Below are 22,373 nucleotides of genomic sequence, written 5' to 3'. Positions count from 1 at the left end.
ATCATTTAACTTGAATAAAAAGCTGTCCCTTTACATGGATTAGGTAAAAGCCATGATTTAGAAAAGTGCATATCCTCCAAAAACATTCAAAATAGGGAACATTGTTTCAAGGTGTGGGACAGGAGGACAAAGAAAAGAAATCCTGTGCAAGGAAATCTTGTCACCCTGCTTTTATTATATTGTGATATTCAAAAATCTTTTAATTGCTTCCCAAGTGGACCCCATGCCACTTAATTGTTATGTATGTTATTAATACTGTTTTCTTTCCAAAACCATAACCAAGTAGGTGTTTTTAAAATAAAATAGGGTAGCTCCTACCAAAGAGGGGCATTTGTCCAGAATTTCTCTCAGAACGTTATATAAATTTAAGGTAAAAAAACAAACAAAAAAACAAACAAAAGTCATGAATAATCATTTAAGAGAAGTACAAATGTGGTAAAATCTCACCCCTGTGAATATATCGCTGGTTCACTCCCACAAGTCTCAGCCACTGAGATGCGTTGTGATTGTTGTGGTAGACTTAGACTCTGCCTCCGGTCTGAATGGCTACGTCTGATAAAGGGTCGTGGCCCATGGACAGATGCAGGAGTCCTCCCACGTGTCTCAAAAGTATGTAAGAGGAATGAAACTTTGGTTGAGGTCCATGCTTGCGGGGGCTTGCTTACTGAACAAGGCTGGGCTTCAAACATGGACAGAGAAACGGGACAGAAGACTGAACGTGCATTACTAATTGTCCTAGCACTTGATGAGTCTTCACTGCTATTTTCCCTTGACCATCTTTGTACTTTTGGCGAAGCTGGGGGAGATGGTGCTTTGAAAGGGTATGAAGCGACTGAGTTTGAGCTCGAAATGTTCTGCTTTGATACGGGTGGGCTGGGGAGTCTCCTCTGAAGAGCAGGTGGTGTAGGAAGTGTTCTGTTAAGAGAGGGGCTAGATGAAGAGGGTGGAGTAGGCTGATTTTTGAAATTGTGGGGACTGGGAAGTCTTCGATGTAAGCTGCTTGGAGTAGAAGGTGTGGAAGGCAACATTCGCCCTCTAGACACAGGTGGGGTGGCAGGTGTTTGGCTAGTCTCTACCGAAGCAGGCACAGAAGATGCTGTGGTGTTGAATCCAGGCACTGAAATGTTACCACCATCTTGTATGTCTCTCAATTCTGTTTGAGTGACACACGGTCCTACGTAACTTGTTGACAATTTCTCTGACTGAGAGTTTGAAGAGGGTTTTAGTTGTATGTTCTTTCTGAGTTGCTGATATAAGGAATCCTTTTTGATTTCCGAATCTGGTTGATTGACCTTAGACAGAGGAAATGTCTCTTGTTGTTCCACTCTAACAGGGGAAATGTGTTTGGAGGTTTGTGGTAAGCCTCCTTTGCTTGGCAGTACCGTCACTGACTGAACTGAGGCCTTCAATCGTTGTGATATTAAACCCCTTTTCAACAAAGGTGATCTTCCTACTTTTGTTGCACCATCTGCTGCTACACTAGTTGATGTACTCTGAGCGCTTTCAAAGGAATTGTCCAATAATACTTCCATTGCTGGTGGAGGAAGACTATCCAGGTCTAAATCTGTTTTCTCACATGTTGTAGATTCAGACCTACAGCTAGTTATCCCAGCAGTCAGCACAGCTTCTACATTTCCTAAACCGGGTAACACTGGAACACCACATTTTCGCACACCTTTGAGAGGCCCCAGGACTTTGGGACCTTCTAGTTCCTCTATTCCTTGACTGAATGTATCAATCAGTTTTTTGACTGAATTCCTACCTCTGTGAAGGCCAGAAGATGGTTGGGGTGATAAAGGGGGGCTAGGAGGTGGAGTGGCTTTTATAAGACCCTTGGGTATATTCTTGTCTTTTTGTTTATCATCATCAACTTCACTGGTTGCCTCCTGTTTTTTACTATTGGACTTTGTAGGACTTGCCTTGTCTTTAGGTGGTTGGGGGTTGTTTTTCTTTTCTAATGAAGGCTGTCTCTGATTTATTGCTGGAGATTGTGCTGGTGAGTTTCCTTGGTTTCGTTTTAAAGGATCAGTCCTTGTTTTTTTTTCTTCTTTGCTTTTATTTATGCTCTGCAATCTCCGGTTTAAATCTTTCTGGGTCCTTTCTAGTTCAAGAAGAGTAGGATCTTCCCCTTTGCTCCGAAGGGAATCTGCTGACCGGGAACGCTGACCCCTGTTCACCGGGGTCTTTTTCACTTGTGCCTTTCGTACAGCTGCTGCTGTTTGAGGCCTCCTTGGAGATCGTACCTCATCATCTGTCCAATCCTGTGTGCTAGTTTTTGTGCTCGTTGATGCCTTTGTTTTAGAACTAGGGTTTTGTGACGATACAAACTGTATCCTACCACTTATTGCATTTTTCATTTTCATAGTCATTTCTAGATTTTGAGGATTTTCTATCCTCTTTGGGGATAAACGTCGAGGTTCTTGTAGCTTACAGTCTACAGGAGAACAATTAAATTGCTTTTGAACTGCTTCTTGGATATCTCCTATATCTCTGTCCACCTCATCATAATCATTGACATCCTCTTCCCCGTACTCTGTGGAGACAGATCCGAGCAATGAGTCTCTTTGGTCATTAGCCATTATGGTACATGTAGAACCTAGTGAGTTGAGTGAGGTAAGGGACACACTAGGACTTATTTGACCCCGAAGCTTTCTCCTTGACACTCTTCGCAGAGGACTGACAGGAGTAGCTCTATTTGTCCCGGTAGACTCACAACTCTCTCGTCTTTGGCGTCTCTCAGATCCAGCAAGGGATTCATTCTCAGCCCCAATTCCACTGTCCTCACTAAAGAGAGCTGAATCCTCTGGGCCAGGCTTGTGCAGAGAGGCCATTTCAATGCGGGATAAGAGTTGCATTAACCTACTCTCTGTTGCACGTTTGACTTTAAGTTTCTCCTCTAAAAGCTCTGAAACGGAGGCAAAATACTCCACTGCCTCTTCTAAAGCACAGTCCCCAATTCTTCCAACAGTCTGGCTCACATTTCTCATTCTCTGTGTGGTGTACTGAAGCAGCTGCTGCAACAAATCCGGTGGGGGTTCGATATTGGGAGAGCCAGACTTCAGAGGGGTAGAGGATGAGAGATTTTTCATTTGGCTTGGCCAAGCAAGATGTTCGCCATTTTCTTTTAAAAATTTTTCTCCCTCCTCCACCATGTCTTCTAGTCCCTGAATTATTTCCTCGTAACGTAGAGCCATGAAGGCAACCATAGGCTGAACAGAAACCTGAGTTTCAGCTGCTTGTTCTAAGAGTCCAAGCAAAACATCATATTTGTTTATGCTAGGATTCAAAAAGGCATACGCAGCTTGGTGAGCTATTACCAAGGGTTCTGGAAAGTCCACTTTGTGCTCTTCAGATAGCTTGTCTTTGTCCTTCTTTTTAAGAACTTTTGCACCTTTGGCATTTTTCTTTGGTTTCCTGTTAAGCCTTTTGTCTGCCACATCCTGTTTGTCATTGTGTTTCTCTTTCCTCTGTGATACTGTGCTTTTTTCTGTTGCTTGATTCCCCAGCTTATCTATGTTAACTGCTTCCATATTCACTTGCTCAGTATCAAGCCTCTTTTTCTGTGGTGTCATGTGTGACTCTTTCTGAAGTACCTGGGTTTGTCCACCTGTCTTCTTTTCCTTTGTAGCTCCATTTGTAGCTCCAGATGAAACATGATTTTCCTCATCTTCAAACTGTGGATCTCTGGGGTTGTCTTGAGGTGCAGGGGGTAGCATTCTCCCCTTCCTCATAGCACCCAGAGTGCCAAAATTGTTACCTTTAGATGGTGAGCAACCCATTTCTGCTGTACAGGGTGTTTTTTTCTCTCTTCTCCCTAGATAACACTAATACAGACAGTGCAGTCAATTGTGTAAAAAAATAGCAAAGATTCTTAGCCACCAGCTGTCATTTTCAGATGGCTAATGTCGTTGACTCGTTGAGTAAGATCCCTTTCCGCAAGTAGACTGCCAAAACAAAACATGGATAAATCCATTTTACGAATTGCTTCCAACTGTCACAGACAGACAGAATAAATCCACAGTTTGGTGGCCATGTTTAATAAAATTTCCTTGGAGCATGTTCGGAAAAAAAACATCCCTCTGCACCTTATGAAGGACAAGCAGCTGAAAGGATTAGTGAGTCTTTCAGTGAACTCCTCAGCCTGCACATATGTCACGTTAAGTCATATAAAACTCACCTACTTCTAAGAACTTAAGCTCATTTGGGTAATGAAGGCTGGCTTCAGGTGGGTTTTTTATAGCCTGCAAAACAATACATCCTAACTTAGCCAATAGAAAAAAACAGAAAGAAAAACACAGCATTTTGTTTTCATCAGAATTAGAAAATGTGCTACACTGATTCTATTTTATCCACATTTGACAACATTAAATCAAATATAGTTGCGTATTACACATCTTTCCTTCAGCCACTTTCTTAAACAATCAAATGAAGTGAGAACAAACCACCAAAACTAACTACTACACTAAATAAATAAAGTAAGAGTAAATAAAGTTCATGATTTACTCCTTTGTGATTTTGCCTCCTACAAATTAACTTGCAAAAGTTTCCCTTATATAAGATCAGTTATCCCCAACGTAAAATAATCATTTGTTACAGCACCTTGAATGTAACTCAAACACAATAAACAACCACAATACACAGAAAAATAGCATAAATAAGTAGATTGGTAGCCTTTGTTGTCTATTTCAACAAAATAAAATGAAATATAACAAAACAAATATCTCATTAAGAGAAAAAGTCATTAGAAACTGATATGTGATTTTTACACTCTAAGTGCTTGGTGTGTTTTTAATATAGTATTCTTCATATTTAAATTGTTTGGCTTGTTAATAATAACTCCACACAGAGATCGCCATAAGCAAAGAAAACGTGGCGCCAGTGCGTGCTCGTCCTCGCGCGCAGGTGCACCGCTGGCACAGATCTCGAAGCGCGCTCCAGAAACTGCCAGAGCTGCCAACAGCAAACTACTATCTCGTCTGGTCAGCGTCCTGAAGCGACTGCTTTATACTCACTTTCATCCTATAAAACGTGTTGCTGGTTAGTATGAGAGTAAAGCTTCTCATAAGAACAATACTTATTTAATTTTTTAGCGTCTCTTTGTGCCGCTAAAAACAGTCGTCACTTAAATTGAGTGATTTTTTTTTTTTAGTCAGTTTTCTAGCTAGCTGATAGCTCGTGTTGCTGAAGAGCTGCGGGCTTTCTCTTTCTTTTACTGCCTATTGTTAATGACGTACAGATAACCTGCCAAACTTTAAACACTTTAAACTCTTTAAACTTATTCGGAAAAATTCATTATTAAATAATGTTCCCATTTTTCTACGCGGTAATCCAAATCATTTAGGGAAATTAAGCATACGTGTCATTCTAGTTTTGCTTTAGTCACGCTCGTGAAAGTTCGTATTGATAGAGACACTATAGCAGACCCCTCCCCAAGGCCTTAGTTAAAGTAATTTTTGAGATAATTTAATTTTTACATTGCCTCTTGAAAAATGTCTGAAAAGAGAGAAACATTTAGCTCTTTAAATGTGTCTTGAGGGCAAATGATGGTAAGAAACTCGAATTTGGCACAATTTAGTGGACCCCTTTGACCCCCCCTCCAAAAAAAGTGACAGTCTATAGTGATGATGCTCACTGCTCATACTTTTTCTCTCATTTGCAGTGATAACATACCAGAGGACTCCTTTCTGCAGATGATTCAAGCTGAAGCATGATGAAAACTCCTCCCTCTGTTACCCTTCGGGTCAAACGCAAAAATGTTCGCCCAATCAGAAGAAACCTCAGCCTCAGCAGACACCGTGGTCAGAACACCCGGGGTGTGGTGTGGAGTATCCAGTCAAACCAGGGTGACCTGTATTTTACCAAAGTGCCTCAGTCAACTGTTGTCCAGCGGCAGGAAATGGCAGCATATTTCCATCTTTTTGGTAGATAGATCTAACAAGAAAGCAGGATGCGCTCAAGAAAATGTGAAATTTGGTTTAAATTCTCATATATTAACATCTCTTTGTCTACAGAGGATGACCTGATAAAAGACTTTCTAAGGGTGGATGGTTGCTATAAATTGACAGACAAGGTAAAGTTATTACTTTGATGAAAGCTACAAAACTTTGTTATGCTTTAAAGTGACACCATCTTTCCCCTCTATTTCATCAGTACCTCCTAGCCATGACCTTTGTGTACTTCAAAAGGGCCTGCTTCACTAGTACTGAATACACCAGAAAGAATTTTTTCATTGCACTGTAAGTTCAGAGAAAAGCCTGAAAATCCTGCTTCTGTATTATATTCTGTCATGAAAAGGAAACTTTGTTTGCTTCTGCTTTTATATGTGATATTTCTTGGCAAACCTACAGCCCTGAACTCGGCTTTCGCTCTCCTCCTGTAGGTATCTTGCCAACACCATGGAGGAGGATGAGGAGGAGAGCAAGTATGAAATTTTTCCGTGGGCACTGGGCAAGAACTGGAAAAAACTGTTTCCCCGCTTCCTTGAGCAGCGAGACAAGCTGTGGGCTCGCATAGAGTACAGAGCTGCTGTCAGCAGGCGCTGCTGTGAAGAGGTACACACAAGTATAATTGCCTGAGGAGACTGATAAATGGTGCTTCTCTGGGAATTTTTAAGGGTCTTGTTTTTGCTGCGCAGTGCCATTTTTATTGCTTGGGTTTAATGCCAGACATTCCATCTCTAGTGTCTGTGAGTGTGTTTTGCAGTGATGTGATTTATTTATTTTGTTATTTTTTTCTGTTTGAGCTGTATTTATTTCTTCGACCGGTCTTCCAGGTGATGGCCATTGTGTCCTCTCATTTCGTGTGGCAGCGGCAGCGTTCCGATCACCATGGCGGTGCCCAGCGGCAGTATAATGATGGCGACCGTGTCCGTTTTCCCCGTGGGCCCTATGCCTCACCTGTGTCCTGTTCCCTATGTAAGCGTGACACCAGAATAGGCCACACCTCCTCCCTCCAGAGGCTCAGCTGTGCAAATCCCAAAGGAGGTACCAAGTATATATAACTAATGCTGGTGTCTCTGTTTACTGTGTGGTTTATAGTGTAAAGAGCTGGTCAGTATAGGATGCCCAGTTAAGTTTAAAACCAACGTTCAAGAAGCCCTGCAATCCAAACTGCAGAAATAATTTCCTCTTCAACAAAAACGCATAATGTTAGTATTTTTTGCACTTGAACCTATTGTCCCACTAAGTGGATTAGTGGGATCATTCACTCACTCATCCAAATAACTGAATTCAGATGTTCCAATCACTTCTATTGCTACAGCTGCATAAAATCAATAGCCCCAGGCATGCAGACTGCTTCTATAAACATTTGTGAAAGAATGGGTCACTCTCAGGAGCTCAGTGAAGTAGTACTGTGATAGGATGCCACCTGTGCAACAAGTCCAGCTGTGAAGTTTCCTCGCTACTAAATATTATATAGTCAACTTTTAGTGGCTTTATAACAAAGTGGAAACGACTGGGAACGACAGCAACTCAGCCACAATATAAGGAACACAGGACACGTATTTACAGTGCTCGTATGTATACAGATAAAGCTCTGCAGTTAAGATTTAAACTCATACCTAACTACATGTTTCCATCTTTTTTTCTTAGGGAATGACTCTTCCTGCAAGTCGACATTGAACACCTTCATGGACTGGATTAATGAGTAGAGCATCAGCGACTTCCTGTTTAAATCAACCAAGCAGTTAATGCTTCCTTTACTGGATTTAATAGCACTTTACTCTGAAGTAAAAGTCTGAATCCCCAGTTTGTCAGTCGCCTCAAAAGTCGCCCTGTGTTGGTATTTATTTATTTATTTAACTTATTGTGGACTCTGTCACATACTATTTTTCACAGATGTAAATGAGTTAAGCACTGGATGCTGTCAGTTACACAGAAGGGTTTGTTTGTAGTTTGTATTGGTGTTGTGTTGCCAGTGTGCTGTTTGATGATCCAAGACTTTTGAATTTTCATAGTCTTCATTGCAACCTGCTTCAGTACACTAAACTGTTCTGTTGCTCTTTACTCACACACAGATTCTGTATATTCACTATGCCACAGAGCCATTTTCACTAAGAAGGCAAATTTTGCATTAAAGGACAAATCAGTTTTGACTTTTTATTATCTTCTTTAAGACAGTTTATTTGATGTGTAACAATCTGTGTTCAGGGTTTCCCCACAGGTAGAAATGTTACTGCACACACTTCCTCAGTTTCACCAGGAAAGCTGAAAAAAGGCAAAAATTACACATTTAATATTTTTAATTATATCATCATACAATAACTGATACTGGGACTAGATGCGTGGTAACATCTGACCTGTGTGGCTCATTTGTTCAGGGTGAGGTCGAGCAATGTAAGGGATACTCCCAAAAGGTGGGTCGGGGTCTTCTGAAATGACAATCAAACTTGAGTGGAAATACTCAAGGGGACTCTGTGAGACTCTGCCGTGTTACTTTTAATCACCTTTGTCACTCTCCTCCGATGCCTCGCCGTCCTGACTTAGGTTTTCATCCAGGATTTGGGCTTTCTTGTTGCAGTATCGTCCATCCTTCTGAAGGGCTGGAGCCACCACCCATTCCCGGAGTGGAAGCTCTATGACGCGTTCACACAGTAAAGGGAGTGTTGAACATCGAACTCCTTCCAGCAGGTCGGTGACTTGAGTTATGCTGTGGTATATAGACACAGTTAACAGAGCAGAAAAGACCAATATTTTTAATTTCTGAAAGGTTATTTTTTCCTCATGGCACAGAAGCTGTAGCGTATTTGGTCTCCAATAAATTAGCTAATGTGTGCTGGAAATACTAGCAGGTTAGCTTTGGTACCTTCAGACAGATCAAGGCGGGCTGTTTTCTCCTGTGTCTATTCTTTGTGCCAAGCTAACATTCTCCTGGTTCTGACTTGATATGAAACATACCGATATAACAATAGTAGTATTGTCTTCATCTAATTTCAGCCAAGAGAAAAGTGTTTCGCTTCAGAAAGCAAATAGCTGTTTCCAATGGGCCCTTCTTGTGCTAAGGCCAGTTTCACAGCTAAACTATAGAAATCTGGATCTACAACAAATTTTTCTTCTTTTGCAAGTTTTCCACTTCTCTAGAAAATGTAACCAAGCAGGTAATATTACATAGTGACGAAAAAAAATGTCTAAATCTGCTGGGGTGAGAGGAATAAACTACATTTAGTTTATAAGTAGAAAATGACACGGTCGAGCTTCATACTTGGCGAGGTAGACGGCACACACAGCTCCGGGGTGGAGATGTGGAATCACAGTGGGTAAAACCAGGTGAGGGTTGATCAGATCAAGAGCAACCTGCAGTAGAAATTATCCACTTGATAATCAGATCTACGTCTAACCAATGATGTGTTCAGGTGGTGTTGTACTGATAGAAGGACAAAAAATGTTACAAATGAGGAACATTTCAACCCGACACTGACCGCATGAAATCCCCGACCAGCAAGGAGCGAAGAGGCTGTGCAGAGGTCAGCCTTGTGAAACTGGACGTTATCGGGCCACTCCTCCCCTCGTCGCAGACTCCATGATGTCCTCCAGCGGTTGTAGTTAAGCACAGCTCTCCTGTGATGATCCTCCCTGACTTCTACGCTCAGCACGCTGCCCTTAGAGCCGACTGGGGAAAACAAAAACATAATCAGGCTCCACAGCAAGCAGTTACACTTTGTCTAAATGATTTTTTCCCTGAGGAAATGTGACATCCACCACTTTCCTTCACATCACAGATTTGACTTTTATTGGTTTTCATAAAGATTAATGAGGACAGTCAGCACTTGAGAAGTTGAGTCGTTCCCTGGACAGCAGTTCAAATGGAAATTTGATCCACGCTGTCACCCTTCATCTTTGCCTTATTATAAAATCAGTTCACATAAAACTGTTCATTTAATATGTGCTTTGTGTTCATTTAATGTGTCAGTCTGCTGTAAATCTTCTATTAATTTTTACCTTATGGAAGCACAAGGCCATTGTGTTTACTTTTTTTCTACTTTTTTATTTTTTATTTTGGGGTTTTGAGCAGAAATGTACAGTTTATATCCTCTTGTGATTAGTGTAATGAATGGGCTTATTTTGCTTAAATTTGAGATGTAGCTAAATTATTTAACCATTTGAACATTTAGTCTGTTTATGTGGGGGGATAAAAGAATTCGAATAATAACTGTAGCTTATGTTGTTGATTTATTTTAAGTAAAGCCACTTTGAATTTATAAAAACAGACACTTTTGGGAGATCATTAATTCACATTTCCAAATCTCACCCTCCCCACGCCTTTCTTAGTTTTCACCTTCTCTTATCGGAACCAGACCCTCACTGAGTTCTTTGCTCACTCCAACTTCCATTCTCTTTCAAAAAATTTTGCCCAATCATATTTGAGGGTGTGGTCCCGGCTAGTGAAATTGAGTGAAATTCTTTCATTTTATCACCTGCCTGCATATCCAGATATGTCAAATGGAAGAGAAAAACAATCTGCTATCAACTTCTGTGTGTAGCGAAACTGGTGATCGTGCTTCCATATACGAGTTCAAACCTGCTTTTGACAGGAATAGAGACATGGCCCCCGATCCAGATCCTGACTCCAGGACACAGTCTCCCTCTGTGACGTCCATCATCATTAACATAGAAGCTGCATCCTGAGGAAAGAAAAACATTCAATAGATTATCTGTCAGAAAACTCTGAAGCTGAAAGGCAACTGTGTACATATATCATTCATTTACTGCTCTCTACCTTAGGGTAGGCAATTGCAGGTCCCCGCTTCATACACAGCACATAATCCTCCAAACTAGCTCGCCTTATAAAGATGGGGACCCCCCGGTGGGTCTTCAGAAACAGCCCTGCTGGCTGCCCTGCAATGTCATTGTGCAGTATGACCCCCCAGCTGCTCTCCAGACGGGCCCCTGTCTGCAGCTGGAACATCTTCCTGAATTCCACGCGCTTCTTTCTGCGATACTCTGCAACAAGCAGCTCTCCACAGGTAAGCAACCTTTCCCCGGGCAGAGCCGCCCACACCTGCTTTTCCCGGTGATGAACTGAGCCGGTGTCCAACTCTTCTGCTCCAACAGGTGGACTGTGAGCCTCATGTTCAGACTTTTTAACGATATCCTCATCCCCAACTTCTACCTGCGTGCGATTTGGGACTGATCCTTGGATCTCTGCCCCCTTATCTGACTCCTGCTCTCTCAGCTGCATCACCTCAGGGCTCAATGCGTCCTGGGGCAGCAGGCCACTGATCCTCTCCAGCGGGGACAGAGGTCTCCTCTTCCTGGATGTCACCTTGGTACTCAGGCGTGAATAGTCGGAGGTGCCCTCCTTATTATCGTTACGCTTCACAGCAGCACCTGAAAAAGTTCTTGTGTCTCTGACACTTTCACTGAGATTCACAAGTAAATCCCTGTGCCGGCTGTGTCTCTGACTGGATGCCCAAATTGTCAGCGTTCTGTGCGTAAACACAAGTCTGTGGAGCGCGACTTTCAAAGCCATTGCGACATTCAAAAAAGTGACAAGGTGGAAGCTGTGGTGTCGATCCCATCCAGTAAAGAAAGCAGAAAAACCTAGAATGACACAAACAGCGTGTAGACCTGCGGATTAAAAGCCAGAGCAAAGAAACATTAAAGGCTGCTTAAATGGAACTTACGCTGTAAAAGCTTTCAATCAGTTTACATCCGTTTCTCGATAACCAGGCTGTTTACAGACTCAAGGAGGACACCATGCTGGACACTGACATGTGTACAACGTCACAATTAGGCGACTGCTGTAATGATTAAAATCTACCGGCAGAGGGCGATGTTGTAACTTATATGCCTCATTCAACTATGATTTAAAAATGTAAAATAAAATGTAATTTTGTATCATCACGCCTAATTTAATATTCCAAACTTTTCGATGAATAGACTTTTTATTACGGTGTGACTTTGAACTCTTTGGATTATCTTTCAAACCGTTTCCATCGACAGTTTTCGCTCTACTTTACAAGCATAATTAATTTCACACTAAATTTCACAATAAAAATGTTTTCAACAACAGGAGATTTATTTAAATGGAGAACGAGAATCATTTTAATGAATAGAAAAGTTGAACTTACGTTAACAATTTTGTTTTATTTGGAAAAAAAATAATTCACAAATGTAGGTTTGTCAATGATGTGTATAGTATGGAAATTTGTTTCTGCCACGAGGGGATGCAATCCATAACTTGATATTTGGAGTTGGGTATCTCAAAATTTCAAGTTTATAAGTCACACAGATGCGTGATCAGCACTACTTGATAAGTTATTTAAAGCTGTTTAGTCTAAAATGAAGCATCCCACAAATTATTCTCTTAAAAACGAATTAAAAATGTATTTTTAGTTTAGCTCTGACCCCTTTTACTGGTTTATTGCTTTGTACAAGTTGAATCTATTTTGGGTTTTTATCTTTGAATTTACTTATTATATATTAGCCTGTGTTATTGGTCGGTGCGAAATAATCTGCCATTTGTTGTTAATTTTTGAATACACATGATGTTCAGCACAATAAAAGGAGGAAAAATGGGCAAACAATGAAACTTAAAATAATTATTTAATGAAAATACAACGCTTGACTTTAGTATTTTAGTACTCATAAGAAAAAATTAAAAGACGTAAGTTAGTAATCTAATGTTTTAAGTAATAACCTAAAACATTAACATCATTGGACAGCCTGTTCTACAGCTGAGAATATAAAACTGAGTGCTTGAGAGCTGTCAGTTGTAGAATTTGCAAATTTGGAACAACTTTTAAGGTGAAAATAACTTCAAACAGTAACACGTCTAAAAGGAAAATTTCTGTCTTCTTGACATTTAATTTCATATGACATTAATATTTTGAAAATTTGTGTTGAGTTTATGTTATTTACAGCAAAAAAGCTGTATCATTATTATTATTTATGAACTTGCATATATAAACCTGAATGTGGACATGTACACTGGATGAGTTCATTTGTTGGTGATGCATTCAAGAGCCTTGGGAGAAATTTACAGTGTGGGGATATGAGGATCCTATAGGATGATACAGAGATAAGTACCCTACAAATTGTGTTATTTATAGGTAGTTGTAAAATAAATGGGAACACCCAAGTTACGACCTATTTTGTCAGTACAAGTAAATGCATTGACCGATTGTAAAGGCTGATATTTACAACTAAGGATATGCTTGCTTTGGAGGGAAACATGAACACAGCATAAATCAACCTGCTTGTTGTCTGGAAGGAACAAGATTTCTGTATTTACGCTGCCCTACAGATATGTGGTGGCTAAAAAAAAGAAAGAGCTATTATTTAAAATCATACATTTAATTCATTTTTATTCTATTTACCATTGATTAAAAAAGGAAGAGATATATTCTTTTTTTAATTATAAACTGAAACAAAATAGTTATCCCAGTGTATATATATGTCACTTTTTTTTAATGTTGAACATGCTGTATTAATAATACAGCACAATGCTACCGTGGTTTGTCTCACAGCAACATTTCTGTTTTATCTTTGATCATTTTATACGCACGAAATCGAAAAAAATACTTGATTAGTACCACTAAGACACATGAAATACAAAATAAAGAGTAGTAAGAGGAAACAGGAAACCGACACGAAACAGCAAGGAATTCTAGCGGATAGATCCTGACTATTGCTGGCTCTTGCACTGATATTTGGCAAGAGAAATGACTGTTGAACAGAGCAGTGGTTAGCTGCAAAGATTAGGTCGATACGAACAGGGTTAAAGGTCTACTTGACTGAGGAGACTCGGCTGATGAGAAGTGTTTTTTCGGGCTAATTGCTGCACTGTAAGAAATCATAAAGTGTGAACAGTTAGTTATTGACGACTAGGAGGCAGTAACGCAACCTGAAATGTTACCTGCTGCCGGGAAAACCCAAAGAAGAACGTAATACGAAGCGAGTGGGAGGTGCTGGGACAAAGTGCGCATGTGCTCAGAGGGCCACACGTGGGTTGTGTACACCACGGCGCACGCACGCAGACGCAAGTAGCGCTTCAGAAATGGCGGCTGACGGTGGCAGTTCTTCGCTGCAGCTACCCTGCGTTTTTTCACCTAAATCACGACAGTTCTTAGCGCTGTGTGCCCAGGATGGCAGACTTCGAATTTGGAACACAGATAGTAAAACACTTCACCAGGAATACGTGCCTTCAGCTCATCTGAGTGCCACCTGTACGTGCATAGCCTGGGGACCATGCCGGACAGTCAAGGTACGTGAGGCTGTTGTTAGCGTCAGCAGCTAGCGAGGCCCGAATAAAGCCGCATTTGACAACGTGATATAAAGGAGCAGTTGTTAAATCGAGAGAAGTGTTACTTTTCAAAGAGTGAAGTTTTTACTCAGCGCGGAAGGCCCTGGCGTTTGCCGTTTGAAATGCTTTACGGAGCTGACAGACGTGGTTAGCGGCGGAGCCACGTTAGCAGCTCGCTAGTTTTCCACAGCTGCGAAGAACGCACATGTTAGTCCCACATGGTGGTCCAAGCAAATGACGAGCATGTCTTAATTTCGTATATTATGGCGAAGTTAGTCTGAAAAACTCTGAAAGTGGCGACTTTAACTAAAAAAGATGTTTTTCTTTGTTTTTAAATGGTTATTATGGTGAATTAACGAGTTATTGAAGTTAGCATCAGCTCAGCGGAGCGTGCCACCATGACACTTCTAGAAGCAGGGTCCGCTAGCTGTACCTCAGTTTATCGAGGGGTAGTTTGTTAAAAGTTTGTTACGAGGCCAAAGTAAACATAAATTGGGCGCTGAAAGTACTGCAGTTTTAAATCCACGGATGATAACTGAGATTAGAAAACTAGTTTTCTGTTCTCGGATTCAGTTTTATGATTCTTTTAAATGTCATTAAGACGAGAAATTGTTTGCAGTTATTCTTTTAGCAGTCACTGTGCTGCCGTAGAATTGGTTTAATATGTGGAACGTTAGTACTAGGCACTAATGCCGCCGTATTCAGTGATGCACTGGTCCTGTTTTCAGTCCCCATACAGATTCCTGGCTTTGATTATATGTTAGTGTTGACTTGATACCAGGACCTGAAAGAAATTCTATTAATTCTAATTGCTTTACATTATGTATAATATCATCACCTTAAATATGCTTTGTGTCAGGAGGGGCCTCAGAGGAAGAAGAGGAAATCGGAGGCGGTGCAGGTGGAGGAGAAGGCAGACCTGTTGGCCATGGGCACAGCAGCTGGAACTGTGCTCATCTATAGTACAGCAAAGGGAGCATTGCATTGCACCCTGGTAAGTTTGGGACCTTACATGGTTTGCAAAGAATCGCTTCTTTGCAACCTTATGCAGGATGAAAAATGTTATGTTTTTCTTTGTATTTCTGTCTTTTGTCAGAGTTAATATTTTTTTTAGTGTTACACTCACTTTTTTTCCCCAATATAATAGGACTAGTTGTTTACAGTTGCTAACTGTGCAATTTGTGTGCCAGGATGGAGCCCACAGTGGAGGAGTGAACTGTGTCCAGTGGCACCCTGAAGAAAGCTTATTATACAGTGGTTCAGATGACACAAACATTGTAGAGTGGGACTTGCAGACTGGCAAGACAAGAAGGTCAGTAACTACTTTCTCTTTGGGATAGTTTGTTTAAACCAAGAACAAATGACCAATCACTGATCAATACATTTCCTGTAATGATAACTGGTTAAAAACTGGTTTGTTAGCCTGAAAATTATTTCTGATATTTGCTATTTAGGCTCTCTTTATTTGTTCATGCTGCAACACAGTTTTTTCAGCTATAATACAATTAGTTGCCATTGTTTTATAAAAACCTGTTTTAGGTTGTTTAATAGATATCCCTTTAAAGTCACACAATGTTATCTAGTAATGTATTTGTCAGAAATTGTCTTTGTGCAGCCAGAACTGTTAGAAAAGAACAGTCCAACACGGTGGTGGACGGTGTCATGCTCACTGTCACAGGCTTCTTTAACACATTTGGACTTGAAGTGCTTCCTACATTTAAACAAGACAGTACTTTAGAAGCATAAAAAGACATCTGTAAACACTTGAATGTTAAGAGAAGTTCTAAATACATCTATGTGACATTGCAAGTTTGTTTGTGAGAAACACTTGAAGAGTTCACACCTGAAAATCTGTTTTTCAAAAAGGATGTCACATTCTGGGTATAAATCATGTCCTTCTTAAAGTGTTTATATTTTTGACACTAAACTATCCTTCACATAGAGCGTATATTGTAATATTACCTCTTAAAATTGCACTGTTTCCAAAAGGACATTGTTTTCTTGTTTTTCCACCTGTAGAAACAACACTGGTGGTGAGAAAAGTAAGAATGTGGTTCCAGCTTAAGCATGCCTGTCTTTCACAGACCCACCAAGGCCTAAAATACACCAGCATCATTGAACGTTATACCATCAGACATTTACTATCACTATATTTCATCATGAAAGCCTCTTGTCTGGTGACAGATATATTAGCTACACAGGCACAGTCAGCAGCAACAATCATGAGCACTAATGCCACCATGAATCTTCACTTGATGCTCAGTAAAGCCCATTCGAGGTGCACAAAGTGGGTTGGAGAGTGTTTGTTTCTTGCTGTTATTAGGAGAGAGCACCAGTAAATAGTATGCTGTTGGCCATAAACTTTTTAGGTTCATCACTTCAGTAGGAGAAAGAATAATGCAGTGATAGAAAACACCAAGGTGTTTCTCACACATCACACTTCACAAGTCATTATCTTCTTTTTGTTGGTGCAGTTAGTGGAGCATTTCGTTTAACTGCTTGCATCAACCAAACGAGTTCTACTTTGGTTTAGAGATGGACCGATCCGATATTACGTATCGGTATCGGTCCGATACTGACCTAAATTACTGGATCGGATATCGGAGAAAAATAAAAAATGTAATCCGATCCATTAAATATCACGAAAGCACCTCACAAAACTTGCAACACGCCGTAACTCGCCTCAGAACGTCGGAGCAGTATGCATCACGTGATAGAGCAGCTGTGGCATGCGGGACCTGTCGGTGGTCTGGATAGCATTTGGAGCTTCGCTAGCAACCTGGCATTTCATCTCCGACAAAGTTATCCCCGAGAGAAGTAAAGCAAGTGTGTAAGTCCATCTCTGAATGTTTGTAAAGCATTCCCACGTTAAGCTTAACGAGCGACTGCCTCTCGCTCTCCGGCTGCTACTTCAATCGTGAAACTGCTTAATGATCAGCTGATCGGCTTTTCTGTCGCGAGTCTGTCTCTCGTTTGTTTTTGGTCCACTTTGCACCAGAAAGAGCAAACCAGCGGCTGAACAACAGCAGCACGTTTAAGCTTGATAAGCTGTTGTTACAATTTATTTAATATTACTTTCTACACCAGGATCTTTTTCTACGTAGCTGACGGCTGGTAACTGTGCAGGGGCGGATCTAGCAAAGTTTAGCCAGGGGGGCCGATAGGGCATTAACTGGGAAAAGGGGGCACAAAGACATACTTTTCTTTCTTATTCTCATTTAAAATGTCGAGCTTTTAATAAATAATTATCTGACACCCAGAGTTTTAATTTGATGTAAAATGAATAGAAGTCAATTACTGTATATAGTGACTATTAAGTCTAATATATATATACCCTAGTAAGCTATAGTACATTTTCCTTTGGGAAGGTACCATCTGTGCAGTCTGCAATTTTGCTGAAGAAAGATGTTGAATCTATTTAATATTTCTTGAAAAATAATTGATTTCTGTACATTTTTTTTCACACTGCATCAAATTAAGGTTGATTACGTTGATTAAGCATCATGAGGTGGAGCGTGAGGGGTGGTTCCCTATTTTTTCTTTATTTATTTTTGTTGTTGCTGGGAGTTGGAACCCTATTAGTTAGGTTGCTTAATATTTACGCTAAGTACTCTTTAAAATACCAGAATAGGGAGGATGGTGTAGGTTTAAGTTTATTAGATTGATCAGTATTGCTGAACTATGAAATATTTTTTTTGTATACAGGTATAACAGAATAGCTTTAGTGTAGTTGTTGTTTTAAACTTGAGTATGAACTTGCAGACTTGCAAAATGCAGCAAGATATTTTAAAAAACAGTTTTGTTGATTAAAAAACATTATATCGGATTCATATCGGTATCCAAATTTATGATATCGGTATCGGACATAAAAAAGTGGTATCGTGCCATCTCTACTTTGGTTGTTGTGTGGCCAGCTGTCTGAAGGTTGTCAAAGTGGTGCAAGTGCCATTCAGGTCCAGCTTTCCACATCGATCTTTGCTAACCTTAAAAAGACTTTCAATTTCATTCAGACTTAAATGGTTTTTCACTCTGTGCTCACTAGAGCAGTTTGTGATTTAAGGGATAAGAAAAGGGTGTTGTTGTTTTTTTTCTTGCTGTTTTTAAAAGGTTGAATGGGCTGCTGATATTTAAAGCTGATCACGAGGAAAGAGGAGAGGAAAGTGCTTTAATGTGGTTTCTATGACATCAAAAAGAAAGCATGAAAAAAACTTAAACTTAGGAGATGTAGTCAGCTGCCTCTCCAATGAGTCTTTCACCCTGCAGATGAGCTCAAGCTTCACTGCCTTGGACTGCAGTTGGTCTTGTTCTTCTCTTCAGCGAGCTTCACATACTCACACATGACAGTACTCTGCCTCATGCAGGTTCTGGTTAGTGGCCTTGCTCACAGTGGCTCTCCAGAGTGGATTGAGAACTAGAAGATGTAGTCCTAAATACGGGACTTGAAATATGTATGACTGCAGGACAAGATTCTCTCTGGAGAAGCAGCTGAATGAGGACAGCTACAAAACAAAAAGTCTAAGAAATGGAGGGGGGAGTGCCAAAATGAGCCACTAGATGTGTGTGGTAGATGTTAATATATCATGGAAGCCTGCCCCGATTAAGTTGTTTTATGGGAAAAGCTAGTAGTGAACCTAAAATTGTCATCGTCTCTCTCACAGTAAGTGGAAGGCAGACCATGCAGCGGTGACCAGTTTGTGTGTGAGCCCTGATGGTAAACTGCTGCTGTCAGCTGGACACATAATAAAGATGTGGGACTTGGACACCAAGGAAGTTTACAGGGTGAGCTAAATTCCAGATTCTTTAAAAAAAAAAAAAAATTATTATTAGACATAAGTCACCTAATAAACTTGGTTTTAATGCAGATATGTTAGTCACACTCCAGAAGAGTCAGTATTGTATTATAGTGTTATAATAGTGCTTTACTTAGACCTGAACTCAGCTGTTTTTTTTGTTTTTGTCTTTTTCCTTGCAGAAGTTCACAGGCCACTCCACGGCTGTGACGACCCTGCGCTTTGCCACCACACGACCCCCTGACAGCAATGGCCTCTACTTTCTGTCAGGTGCTGCCCATGATCGACTGCTCAGTGTATGGTAAGTGCAGAGTTGATTTTAGTATGTTTGATGTTGTGTAATTAAGTGCATGTATGAAAATGCACTGCAGTCAGATTTGCATGACTTAATTCAAAGCTATCTTACTGAAGGCAAGTACGAGAAGATGGAAAAGACAAGAACTCAGTGGTGTCCTTCACACTGACGGATGAGCCGCAGCACATTGACCTCGTTACATCCAACAGCAAGGAAGAGGTAATGCATTACTTCTCCTGTATGTTAAATTACTTGCAGTTGGTCTTTAACAGGGTAAAAGATAATAACTTGAAACAGAGTCGTAGGCTCTATGTTGATAATTTTCTTAATTAGGAAATGAGAAAATATTCATACGTTTTTTTTAGCAAACGCTTAGAATTTAATGATTCAAAGCATTTGCTAAAACGTGTCTTCTGTACTGCGTTTCTGTTAGAACTTTTGTTCTTAAATATTTTTTCATGTTAGTTCTCGTGTGTGAACATTTTGGGCTTTTTTGTGTGTTTTACAGGCAGTGAGGCTGGCAGTGGTGTGTAAGGATGGGCAGTTGCACCTCTTTGAGCACTTTTTAAATGGGTAGGTTTCTAAAACACTAGTTTTATACAAGACAATGTACGGCAGTGCAGGGTAATGGGATGAAATATTTCGGCAATAAGCATTCATCTTCTGCTCAAGAGAGGCTGTGTTGCACTTTTCATTGTTTATAACATTGTTTATTACATCCAAGTGGCTTCCTACAATCTTTGATCTTATACAAATGCAAAGTGGACAGGTTAAAAAAAAATCCTGACTGCATTTATCAAACCATAGACTGCAGTAGAGCCATGGGTAGGCAGGAAAGTATGGACTGACTGCAGCGTAATAAGACCAACATTTGCATGTGCATTAACACTAGCACTGAGATTAAAAAGCTAGTAAAAGTGAGACAGCCAAAAATAAAATGATCCAAAATGATGCAGAGAAAGCAAGAGAGAACAGGGTGAAACGGAAGGGCAGCATGAAAAATTAATAAATAAATGTGTGTTTTGACACGAGCAGGTAGCAGAGTGTCCTTGGCTGAAAGCAATAAAGAGAAGAATGAGTTGCACTGCACAAATAGTGCAAACTGGAGAGCTGCCAAGCAAAATTTAAGCATAAAAAACATTAAATTCTACTCTTTAGAAAGATGTGTTTTAAATGTTTCCGATCAGAAATTCTTAAACGATACAATACATACATTTGTTCAGTTTTTCCTTCTGGCCATCACAGGAGAGCTCACATTGTCTCGGCCCCCTTTCTGCTAATAGTCATCAAAAAAGCAGTTAGTCACTCCGTGGTGGATGAACTTGACTTTTACTTTCAAGGATCTATCAAGGATCCACCAGCCCACAAGGTGTCAGTTTTACAAGAGCTTTTATTGTTCACTAAAACGAGCACAACAATGAATGGATTTACTGTAATCTCAACATTAAGTGTCCAAGTAACCCTCCAAAAGCCGGTTGCTTTCTTGCAGCTTGTTTTTGTCCAAGTCATTGGTTGTGATGTTTGAGAGAAGACTGGCTCACAGAGGACTTTGTGTAACTTCTGTTGCTAATTGTTCAGTTACACCCGTCAGCGTCAATCTCCACCCTGCAGTTTTTCAAGGTCCCTCAAAAGGACCACATCTAAAAGAGATCCTACAGCAAGCAAGCCAGACTGCCTAAATGGCCCTTTCAATAGAAAACAGACTGCTGTTCCACTTTATCTAGACTTTGTGGCACCAGTGCCATCCTTTTGAAAAATTAGTCTAGAACCCTGAAAATTGGTGCATTTGTAGCTGAGGAGCCCCTTTTCCATTAGTACCTACTTGCCAAGGTTTTCAGGGTTTTCCATTAGGTCATAATACCTGTACCAGGTACTAAAATAGTACCTGCTCGGCCAGGGTTCCAAGTGACCTGAGCAGGTACTAAAATGTGACGTCGTCAGACAGCACGCCACCGATTGGTTGGTCATTGGCACCGCTCAATGAGTCGGGAGACTTCACAAAAAAATCTAATCGCAGTACTACAAAATTTAAAATGTATGTCACATGGATTTCAGGTTGTATATATTAAATACCACCAAGTACATGTTCAGCAATTTTGTATGCTGTCTAGGGCTGAACGATTATGGAAAATAATCTAATTGCGATTTTTTTGCCCCAATATTGCGATTGCGATGCGATATGCGATTATTTTTTAAGGTCTTTGTCTTCTGTATTATTAAACAAAGACAAGCAATACATCATATAGTATGGCCAATACTATATTACATTAATTTTAAACTGTTCTTTCCTGGAAGACAGACCTCTGTTATGATGACATGAGGTGATGCATGAATTGATGACTGACATTTTTATTTAACTTCTTCAATCACAACAGTATATTTGAACATACACAATAGTTTATTTTTAGCTTACAAACATCTGAGCATAAAGTGCTGACAAGGAACCCTGGTGTAAACATTAAAATGAAAGTCGGTACAATGTGCAGATTGCAGAAATATACATAAACAAAATCAGTGGCTTTACCACACTCAGTTTTTCGACATCTGTGAACTACTAGACAGTCATTCAATTAAAAAATAATATTAAATAAATAAAACTAATAAATAAAAAATACACACATCTTACTGATCTCTGCAGTCAGTAACATTACACATAAAGTGCAAACATAATAGCAATTGTATAAACACACACACAAACACGCCTTTAAAGTTTAAAGGCGTGAAATTGGACGGTCTAGTTCTGATTAGCGTCACCGCTGTCTCGGTGGAGTTTAATAAACTCGGCCGTCTGCTTCTTGCTATCTAAAATATAACCAGACACTGGCGTAAATTCTCGACTGTCTCATACTTCTGTTTAATAAGTTTTCTGTTTGACGTTTAGTCAGCTGTGTGAAAACCAAGGAGGAACCCACCCGGGGGATTAATAAAGTTTTATTTTATCTAATCTAATAACTTTAATCTCAGCCAAACCGATTTACTCACGAACAAACAAAACACTGAAAAAAGCCCAACAATAACATTTTTAGGTTGTCTAAGTGACTTAT

The 22,373-nt window shown here is 40.1% G+C and overlaps 4 protein-coding genes across 10 annotated transcripts in view; 2 read left to right on the top strand and 2 right to left on the bottom strand.

Moving 5' to 3' along the window:
• pcare1 (photoreceptor cilium actin regulator 1) overlaps positions 1–3,803 on the bottom strand; it is a 4,426-nt gene extending 623 nt beyond the window's left edge. Inside the window, exon 1 of the mRNA XM_085442455.1 lies at positions 448–3,803. Within this exon, the coding sequence (XP_085298581.1) occupies positions 448–3,779 (3,332 nt within the window). The 5' untranslated portion in view covers positions 3,780–3,803. The remainder of the gene's footprint in view (positions 1–447) is intronic.
• spdya (speedy/RINGO cell cycle regulator family member A) overlaps positions 1–8,095 on the top strand; it is a 20,412-nt gene extending 12,317 nt beyond the window's left edge. The window contains exons 1-7 of one of the 2 annotated variants that reach the window (XM_085442463.1): positions 4,904–5,037; positions 5,660–5,921; positions 6,012–6,070; positions 6,151–6,236; positions 6,380–6,551; positions 6,773–6,983; positions 7,593–8,095. In XM_085442463.1, coding sequence (XP_085298589.1) covers positions 5,708–5,921; positions 6,012–6,070; positions 6,151–6,236; positions 6,380–6,551; positions 6,773–6,983; positions 7,593–7,651 — 801 coding nt within the window. In that variant the 5' untranslated portion in view covers positions 4,904–5,037; positions 5,660–5,707 and the 3' untranslated portion in view covers positions 7,652–8,095. Of the gene's footprint in view, positions 1–4,903; positions 5,038–5,659; positions 5,922–6,011; positions 6,071–6,150; positions 6,237–6,379; positions 6,552–6,772; positions 6,984–7,592 lie in introns of those variants that run through there. The other variant, XM_085442464.1, reaches the window with a different exon arrangement.
• Positions 7,842–22,373, bottom strand: part of trmt61b (tRNA methyltransferase 61B) — a 17,367-nt gene continuing 2,835 nt past the window's right edge. Inside the window, exons 1-8 of one of the 6 annotated variants that reach the window (XM_085442458.1) lie at positions 13,858–13,912; positions 10,717–11,567; positions 10,519–10,621; positions 9,419–9,609; positions 9,202–9,293; positions 8,447–8,649; positions 8,300–8,368; positions 7,842–8,207 (exon numbers count right to left, since the gene is read on the bottom strand). In XM_085442458.1, coding sequence (XP_085298584.1) covers positions 8,173–8,207; positions 8,300–8,368; positions 8,447–8,649; positions 9,202–9,293; positions 9,419–9,609; positions 10,519–10,621; positions 10,717–11,469 — 1,446 coding nt within the window. In that variant the 5' untranslated portion in view covers positions 11,470–11,567; positions 13,858–13,912 and the 3' untranslated portion in view covers positions 7,842–8,172. Of the gene's footprint in view, positions 8,208–8,299; positions 8,372–8,446; positions 8,650–9,201; positions 9,294–9,418; positions 9,610–10,518; positions 10,622–10,716; positions 11,568–11,623; positions 11,738–13,857; positions 13,913–22,373 lie in introns of those variants that run through there. The other 5 variants (XM_085442457.1, XM_085442459.1, XM_085442460.1 and 2 more) reach the window with 5 other exon arrangements.
• The window catches only part of wdr43 (WD repeat domain 43), a 20,495-nt gene continuing 12,067 nt past the window's right edge, over positions 13,946–22,373 (top strand). Inside the window, exons 1-7 of the mRNA XM_085442456.1 lie at positions 13,946–14,205; positions 15,104–15,238; positions 15,435–15,556; positions 18,903–19,023; positions 19,217–19,335; positions 19,446–19,548; positions 19,838–19,902. Of these exons, the coding sequence (XP_085298582.1) occupies positions 13,999–14,205; positions 15,104–15,238; positions 15,435–15,556; positions 18,903–19,023; positions 19,217–19,335; positions 19,446–19,548; positions 19,838–19,902 (872 nt within the window). The 5' untranslated portion in view covers positions 13,946–13,998. The remainder of the gene's footprint in view (positions 14,206–15,103; positions 15,239–15,434; positions 15,557–18,902; positions 19,024–19,216; positions 19,336–19,445; positions 19,549–19,837; positions 19,903–22,373) is intronic.

The sequence above is a fragment of the Copadichromis virginalis genome, linkage group LG19 (assembly GCF_057382275.1).
Source record: "Copadichromis virginalis isolate Kocher_CV1m ecotype Utaka linkage group LG19, C_Virginalis_male_GT1.1, whole genome shotgun sequence".
Classification (NCBI taxonomy): domain Eukaryota; kingdom Metazoa; phylum Chordata; class Actinopteri; order Cichliformes; family Cichlidae; genus Copadichromis; species Copadichromis virginalis.
Note: the sequence above shows the minus strand (reverse complement) of the source record. Positions and strands in the feature narration are given on the sequence as shown.